At 39.9% G+C, this 8,567-nt stretch overlaps 1 protein-coding gene across 2 annotated transcripts; it reads right to left on the reverse strand.

Annotated features, from left to right (window-relative positions):
* Positions 1 to 8,285, reverse strand: LOC143137640 (uncharacterized). 2 transcript variants are annotated; one of them, XM_076297912.1, is made up of 7 exons: positions 7,947 to 8,285; positions 3,539 to 5,483; positions 3,146 to 3,318; positions 1,967 to 2,187; positions 1,648 to 1,777; positions 1,393 to 1,493; positions 1 to 1,287 (listed from the first exon to the last, which is right to left on the reverse strand). In XM_076297912.1, exons 1-7 carry the CDS (start codon positions 7,956 to 7,958, stop codon positions 1,161 to 1,163), a joined length of 2,709 nt encoding a protein of 902 aa, XP_076154027.1. In that variant the 5' UTR covers positions 7,959 to 8,285; the 3' UTR covers positions 1 to 1,160. The 2 variants fall into 2 exon arrangements, with proteins under 2 accessions (XP_076154027.1, XP_076154028.1); XM_076297913.1 differs by having other exon boundaries at positions 1,939 to 2,187.
* Between the last annotated feature and the right edge of the window lie 282 nt (positions 8,286 to 8,567).

An 8,567-nucleotide genomic window follows, 5' to 3' on the forward strand; every position in this document is an offset into this window, starting at 1 on the left:
AGAGATATACAGTAGTTGATATATTTTTTTGAATAATAAATACAACTAAAACTAAAAGAATTAATGAATTAAAAGCTGGACAGTTTCAACAAAAATCATCCGTTGGACCCATTTAAAAATATCAATAAACATACCATAACCTTTAAACACTGTTTGTTGCTACCCCCCTTAATTTACTGTTCACGGTCAAATTTGACCGGACAGTTTTAACTGCTCTTAAATACCAATACCATGACAAAAAGTATTATTTAATAGAACATTATTGCAAACAGACCCTTATTAGAACATTAACATCTACATCATGTGTGTTTTGTGTGTGGGTGTGTGTGTGTTTCTGTATGTGTGTGAATGTGTGCGAACTCTGGTGGTTCACATGCACAGTGGCAACATGACAACGTGAACTCTCTGTGTGTGTGTGTGTGTGTGTGTGTGTGTGTGTGTGTGTGTGAGAGTGAGTGAGTGAGTGAGTGAGTGAGAGTGAGAGAGAGAGAGAGAGGTGGGTGTAAAATGTATGTGTGTGTGTGTGTGTGTCACATGCACAAGTAGCAACATGACAACATGAACTGACAACATGTATGTGTGTGTGTGTGTGTGTACATGTGTGTGTGTGTCTGTGTGTGTGTGGATGGGTGTGTTTCTGTACTGTATGTGTGTGAATGCCTATGTGTGCGAACATTGGTGGTTCACACGTACAAGTGGCAACATGACAACATGAACTGACAATATGTATTTAGTGTGTGTGTGTGTCTGTGAGTGGGTGTACATGTGTGTGTACTGTATGTGTTTCTGTTTGTGTGTGTGTGGGTGTGTGTGCATGCATGCTTTTGTGTGGGAACATTGGTGGTAAGTTGTAGGAGTGTGTGTAAGGAGATGTCTTATCTCCTGAATGAAAATTATATTCTTTCCCATTCATCATCCCGGTCATTTTTGACCGTAAACAAAAAAGTGTTTCTACGTTGAATAAATCACTCAAAATTCAAAGAAAGTAGTCAAAATAAATTCTATGTGTTCAAAAGCCTTTTTTGAAGAATATCATAAGATCTCGAGGCAATCTGATGAAAAATGCCATATTTATGGTACAGGGAATGTGTAAATCGGTCATTTTTGACCGGAACAGTGTTAGAAGGATAAAGATGATACCCAAAGCAATGACTGAATCTTCAGGAAGGGAAGAATTTGTTCAAGAGGGGTCGTAAATTCCACTTCTTAGCTTCGACAAACATGTAGACAGTCGCAAGCAGGTCAGGAAACAGTTCCGTCAGATCGATCTTCTCTGCTTCATCAGGGCTAACAAATACGCAAAACAGGTCAATAGGCTTATGAAACATAAGTACTGAGATTGTACCTTTTAATGTGTGAAGTTATCTTCCTATTGTTACTGATGTAACTTACTAGTGTTCGTAGAGATTGCGTATGAAACGCAGCAGACCCAGAGTGTTTTCAGGGTAAGGCGATGTGTATTCATCCAGCTTTTGGACCAGGTCAGGGGAGAACTGCCATTGGGATTTATGAAACAAAGAACCAACCAAACAAAAAAATGTATTAATGGCATTTAAGTCAGCATATCAAACTACTATGAAAGGTGTAACTACCACAATAGCTGATTGCAAGTGTACAGTCTGCATTGCATCCAGATGCTCAACTCACTTTGTTTTTCCAGTCAGCTAGGGTTTTACCCACAGTACATTTCTCCAGGACCTCAAGGTCACTCACTCTCGCATTTCGACAATTCTCTGCTTCACTCTGATTACCAACTTTTGTCAAAAAATCCACCCTCCTGTCAAAGGACAAGACACACCATCAAAAGACAGAAGCAGTTTTTGTTTTACAATTATCATTTGAATAGTCCAGTCATCCATCAATGGAGTGTATTATTTAAGAAAGCTGGCGTATCAGACAACTTGTCAAACACATTATCAGCAGCACAATAAATCTTACTGCAGCAGTGTAACTGTGGCTGTCAAACCTCTCATTGTCCCAGAAGTAGGGGTGAGTGAGTGTGTCCTTCACTCTTGGCCTGTCTTTGGAGTCATCTTGGATCATCCTCTCAATCAGATCTTTAGCCAACTCATCTTCCACCAAATCAAGGTTGTACTTCCCGTCCAGAATGTTAATCTCACAGCGAATCCCTTCCCCAAAAGGATGGTGTCCACAGGAGAGGATGTAGTACACCAACATTCCTGCAACCTGACACAAAGGGCTCTATCATGACAGTCTAAAGCGCATCGTCACTAGTCAAAAGCTTATTCATATATAGTAGGATGCCCAGTCCACATTGGGAGTGTTTTCACTATCAAACGTCTAGCGCATGGTGCAACAAGGTGTTCCTAGATTTCTTAATCAGTCATGGGTGTGTTTGGGGCGTAACATCATTTAAACCAATTATTGACAATGGGTTAACATTGAAAACATAGGCTGGAAAAAGCTACACTTGCCCTAATATTATTCGAATGACTGAATAAAACGTTTATCCTGCAGGAGCTGCTTATACTGTATGTTGTGATAGTGCGTCTTCAGCTGTGTCTCACCAATCACTTTTAACTGTCATTATCAATTTGCAAATGCATTGTGAGATGTATTTTGTAATATCTTTATTCTAATCATGTAATTTCTAATGTTTTGCATGGATGTGCACTGGTGCGTGTTCATGGGGGATAGAAGGATGGTGCGTGTGCACCCGCCAATATGCTCTTGAAATAACATATAAACAACTTGCCATAGATTTCTGACCAGGTTTCTCTTGGTCAGTGGCGTAATGCGTTTTAGGTGGTGTACAATAGTGATTTTTAGACAATGCGCTAGGCCACTCCCTAAGTTGTTAATTACCACACCCCTGGGCGCATTGTTTAAAAAATAGACATGCAAAATAAGAAAATACATTTTGCGCCGGGTGTAAAAAGAGTTTTACGCCATGTGCCAGGGTGCAAAATAGGTGCCAAAGTTTGTTGAGACCACAACGTATCATGCTGTACGTATTGATGTGTGGTGTTGTATGCAGTTAGCACCACTAGTTGGTAATGTGACGATCAGGCCATAGTAGTCAGATGTGAAATACCAATGCAAGTAAATGTTCTGACTACTCCGTGTGCACGCCTCATCAATAAACAGTTTATTGTGCAGCAAATGTGGTTCTGTGACAACATACCTGGACATCTGAGCTTCTCTTAAAGCCACTATCACTCTTCTCTTCAAGACTTTTTAACACTTCCTTGGCTTCCCAGCATTTGGTTCCTGCAGGCCTTGTGTGCAATGTTGTCTGTCCGACCTTCAGTCTTCTACTGATGCCAAAATCAGCCAACCTTGCTTTTCCTTGGATATCTAACCAAACAAACAAGTGAATGGGAGAGTTAGATTTAGTATTGCAAAATACAGGAAAATATATATGTTATATGTGGTCTCTCTCCTTACTCACACACACATGCCTGCACACACACACACACACACACACAGTCAGTAAGTAAATTTGTATAACTATTGCATATGAATGTGTAATATAGAATGAACAGCATCAGTTAGACAAAGTGGTAACTGTTCTCACCGATCAAAACATTTTGGGGTTTGATGTCCCTGTGAAGCACATTGTTATCCTCTCTATGAAGGACTTCTAAACTTTGAAGGACTTCCTTTACTTTTGTCTTCAGAAAGTCTGTCTTTTCCTGAGGGTTTTCTGGTAAAAGTTGTCTCTCTGGTTCAATGTATTCTTCCAGGGTATACTCACAAAGCTGAAGGGCTAGGTAGCCAAAGTTTTCATCTTCAACAAAGTCTACATATCGCACAATACTGGGATTGTCAAACCCACGTAATAAAACCTCCTCATTTTTAAGCAGCTGGTAGTTTGACTTGGTCATGCGTTTAATAGCAACTTCAGTGCCATCCTCTCTGAGGCCAATATAGACTTCTGTGCCATCACTTCCTTTTGCTATTCGATGATCAGGACAAAAAGTAAGATTTTGTACTTTCTTCTCTGTTGTTCTCCTATAAGCAATTGCTTCCAACATGTCCTTCCAGCGAAGACTGGTTTGGTGCCAACGTCGTGGATTTGTCATTGTTTTGTCAGTAACAGAAGAAAATGGGTGAACACTTGACCTTGGCTCATCAGCAGAGCAAGACTCATCAACTGAATTCATGAGAGTATCACAGTCTGAAGCCATCACTGAACCAGAGACCAAATCATTGGTTGATGGGTTTTCTTTATTCCCCTTTTTTTTTTTCTTCTTTTTCTTCTTCTTCTTCTTCTCTTTTTCTTCCATCTGGGAAAACACTTCCTCTTCAGGTGATTGTCCATTGGAAGATTGCTTTGTCAGGTTGTCATTCAGTTCCCTCAATTTTTTTTTCAAAATGTCATTCATGCCTTTGTCTGCAAAAAGCAGTATCCTCTCAGGTACAGATGTGACACCAAGGGATTTGATAACCTCACGTACACGCCCATATGAATACAGGTGTGCTATTATCCCATAAGTTGTTTCACTAGTGGCAGGTGGGTGCTTTGAATCTGTAAAAGGCACTATGCCTTTGCACAGCTTGCACAGTTCATCAATAAATTGAGCATCTGAGCCATCATCCTTCTGAGGAGTCTTCTGTGTGATGATGTATAGCAATTGCAGAAAGTCAAGATCAAGAACGCCAGTGAAAGGTGTTTCAAGATATTTCGAAAGAATGGGTATGAGTGGGAGTGAAAACATCAGTGGTATTTCCTTCATCAGGCACAAAGCTGAACGTAAATTGTTTACAACATTTGCTCTTAATGGTGTTATAGGCATTGTGGGTAAGTATTTGATTGTCCCCGCAACATATTCGTCCAGGTTTTGAGAATGTTTTAGCCACTTAGTAGCCAATTCCTCATATGTATTCTCACCAGGTCCACGAACTGAATACATCCTGTCCAAAATGGTATCTTGGGTTATTGGGTGTACCTCTAAAAAATGCTGCTTGTGCAGTCTGAACACATCCTCTGGAGGCTTTGTTCTCACATCACACTCAGCATCAAAAAACAAAGCATATTTTGTAATTTGGTCATCTTTCAATGATAACTCATGTAGCATCTTTGACACTAATTTGGCTTTGTTTGGATCTTGGATATAATTTATATTAATTTCAGGAATAGCTCCATGTTTGAGTAATTCATGTGCAATATCCTTTCTGTTGTTACATGCAGCTAGTACAAATGGAGTGAGTAATCCCAAATTAGGATCAGCTTTTCCATTTAATAGTTGTCTGACTAAATGAACTGACACATTGAACTGCAGAGCATACATCAAAGGTGTTAAGCCACTACTTGACGTCTTGTTAGCATCAGCATTGTCTCTGAGAAGGTATGTACAGATCTCTTCATTTCCACAGCTAACTGCTGCACATAAGGGGGTGACATCATCTTTCCATTGCTCACAATGATACAGTTCATTAACCTCAAATTTCAGCTTTTTTAACTTCTTGAACTTCCCATCAATAATGCACTGTATGAGATGATGTGTCTCCGTCTTGACCTTTTGGGAAAAGCAGATGATTTAACATTAAAATTACGTCATTCAAAGCACAGTATTCAAATGTAGTGTTTTATTCCTAGAAAGATTCTTGTGACAATTATGAATATTAATGATAATGACCACCGCAGAATGCTGTAAAACAGCGGTTCCCAAACTTTTTCCCCCGCGGACCACCTTCTACGTCCTGACTCGGCTCGCGTACCCCCACCATCCAACACATAAAAAAGTAACACATTCTATTGACGCATTCCAGGCATCGTGTTTAATTAGCCGCCCTACATGATAACATAATCAAAATGTGCAACTGGTCTATGAGCTCTCACATTAAAAAAAACAGTGTGGAGAACCACATTAGACTGGTTAGGTAGCATCTCACTGCAGACCACGCACTGTGGCTTTGGGCAGTCTGTCTCCCAATTCCACGTGAAGCCTATAGGGCTATATGCCTCATCATACTTTCGTTTTCTTCGCAGAGTCTTTTCTGTCTCGTTCTTTCTTTTATCCCCCTGCGTTCCATCTCCACCTTCACTAGTCTGCCCCCCATCCCATTCCATCGTTACCTGTGTCCTGCTCTGTTTCTCTCGCTTCTCCTCTTCGATCGCTTTAATTAGGCCTTTTGGACAGTGACCGGCATTTTTAGCCAGTTTTCCATGTTTACGCAGCCTTCAACCTAGCATATACTTCAACGAAACTAACGCACCAGATATTCTGGCTGCCCACAGGAAATCATGTGTATTGTGTGTAGCTTATTTTTTTATGAAAACATAGCCTATTATAGAGTTTACAAATGATTTCCTTTAATTTCACGTTTCCATATCATTATAACCCGATTCGAAATTATGTATCATTTATGAATTAATGACATTATTTAGTATAATATGTACTTTAATATAATATAATATAATATAGATTTTTAACTCCTTTCCGCTACTGCCCTTTTCATCTCGCGTACCCACTAGTGGCATCTCGCATACCACCGGGGGTACGCGTACCACAGTTTGGGAATCCCTGCTGTAAAACATTCAATTTCTCATTTCCACTACTTCCAAATTCCACTGACGGCTCCTACACACAGTTGCGTGCGTTGCAGTGCTGGAGTAGCATCCCATTCACTTTACATGGCGTCATCTGTTGCCGAACTGAATTGTGGGTCCGTTGCGTCGCGTTTCTCCCGTCGCTCCTGTTGAGAAGTTCAGCTGTTGCTACACCGACAGATGGCACCGGCCAATCAAGCCAATCAACGGACGGCACCAACCAATCAAATTACTGTTATACTTCAAGTCATTTGCATAGCTACCGTCGGGAACACCCACTGGCATGCTTTAACGGAACGCAACTATGTGTAGAAGCCCTGAGAGAGAATGCTGTGGCTGTGAACTGACCGTGAACCATATGTGGTGCACACACAAATAGAACTGTTGTTAAAATGTTCATTTAGGTTTATATCTTATTGTTTATAACTGATCTGATTGAATTTGATGGAGATTTTTTTTTAATTTACATCATAAATATGTAATCATACAGAAACAACATTTTTCACATGGCAATATTATACATATTTAACTCATTAAATGCCAAGCTGTTTTCGGAAGCTTTATCCTAGAGTGCCAGCAATCTAGACCATTGTTGATGATTTTTGTACAGCCACATATTCTATGCATATTCTGTGTTATAGCTATGAACACATACAATGGCTCGTTTGAAAGGTGAGACTTTAAGCTCTCAGTGGGTGCAAACCGTTTATTTCTACACGCTTATGTTCCTGAGAAATCGCAAGCTAAACAGTAGCTAGTTTTTATCAAAATCGCTGTTTTTTTTTCTAGAAATGGAGATATAACGTCTTTCATGAAATATGAAGTGTTGCCTGTAAAGTTTCCGGGAAGTGACCTGGCGAGACTGCCACCTAGTGATAGACCCACGAAAATGGCCTGGTTTTGAGCTGACGTGCATGCGTCACTGATTCGACCCAAAGCGGTAACCGAGCGCAACTTTGGGCCGGCGGCCTCAGTGTCAGGAAGTATAACGAGTGTAACACATTGCTTTACTGCATTTAAATACACATACATGCCAGGCTAAAACAAGGTAGTGATGGAGTTTCTCAGACATTCGTCATGACAGAGCCAGTGAAAAGAAGCAAAAACCGAAAAAACAGCAAAGAAATTGCCAATACTGCATAGTTTCTCTTTAACGGAAAGTGAAAATGTCCACCTTATCATCGTCCACCCTGTCGAAACTCAGACAGGGTGGACCTTTGAAAATAGGTGTGGGAACTCATCTAATATATTTCTACAACATGAGTGTCTGCTATTTATGATAATACATAAAAAGATTAGAAAATGAAGACCAAAATGTATGGCAATTGTGAGGGCTGCCTTTCACTGAAATGGTCACTGAGTCACTGAAATAACTAATCACTCTCTAATTTCTTACTACTCATCTTTGATATATAAAAACTTAACTTACCACAGGCAACATGTCACCGATGTATACGGCAAGGTTGGAAAAGTTCAAAACGGTAAAGACATAGTGCCTGGAGGAAATGAACCAGGAAGAATGAGGTAAAATGTGGGTGGGGCCTCAATTGTTATGCCAGGTGAGAAGAATTGCAAGTCATGGTTTGGTCAAAGTCCTAGGGTTTTTCATGTCACAAAGATAAGAGTCTCCTGATGAATCCTGAAGTATCCAGCCAACCAACAAAAACAAAAGATTGATCTCACCAAATGATGTCCTCTTCTTTTTCAAATTCAAAGTCAAAACATCAAAAATACAAAATGAATCCTGACTCCTGCTTCATCCCCACAGGTGAGCTAATAAACGCACTCTTTTTCTTCTTCTTCTTTTTATATGATGGTTGGTAACCAGCTTTTTGGAGCATTACTGCCACCATCTGGACTGGAGTGTGGATCAATAGGTCAACTTACACTTTCTTAAATTCTTTTTAATAACCCAGTTACCTTCAAAAAAGAAAACAAAAAACAGATTCTCTTTGCAGTATATCATGCAAATTTAATATCATCTGGATTTCACCAAGTTGTGAAATTAATCTCTGTCTGGCTTGATGGTACTCAGGACAATTCTAGGACA

The sequence above is a fragment of the Alosa pseudoharengus genome, unplaced genomic scaffold, assembly GCF_046254945.1.
Source record: "Alosa pseudoharengus isolate Yale_2024_CS ecotype anadromous, Long Island Sound unplaced genomic scaffold, YU_APseudo_1.1 YU_APseudo_1.1_scf_21, whole genome shotgun sequence".
Classification (NCBI taxonomy): domain Eukaryota; kingdom Metazoa; phylum Chordata; class Actinopteri; order Clupeiformes; family Clupeidae; genus Alosa; species Alosa pseudoharengus.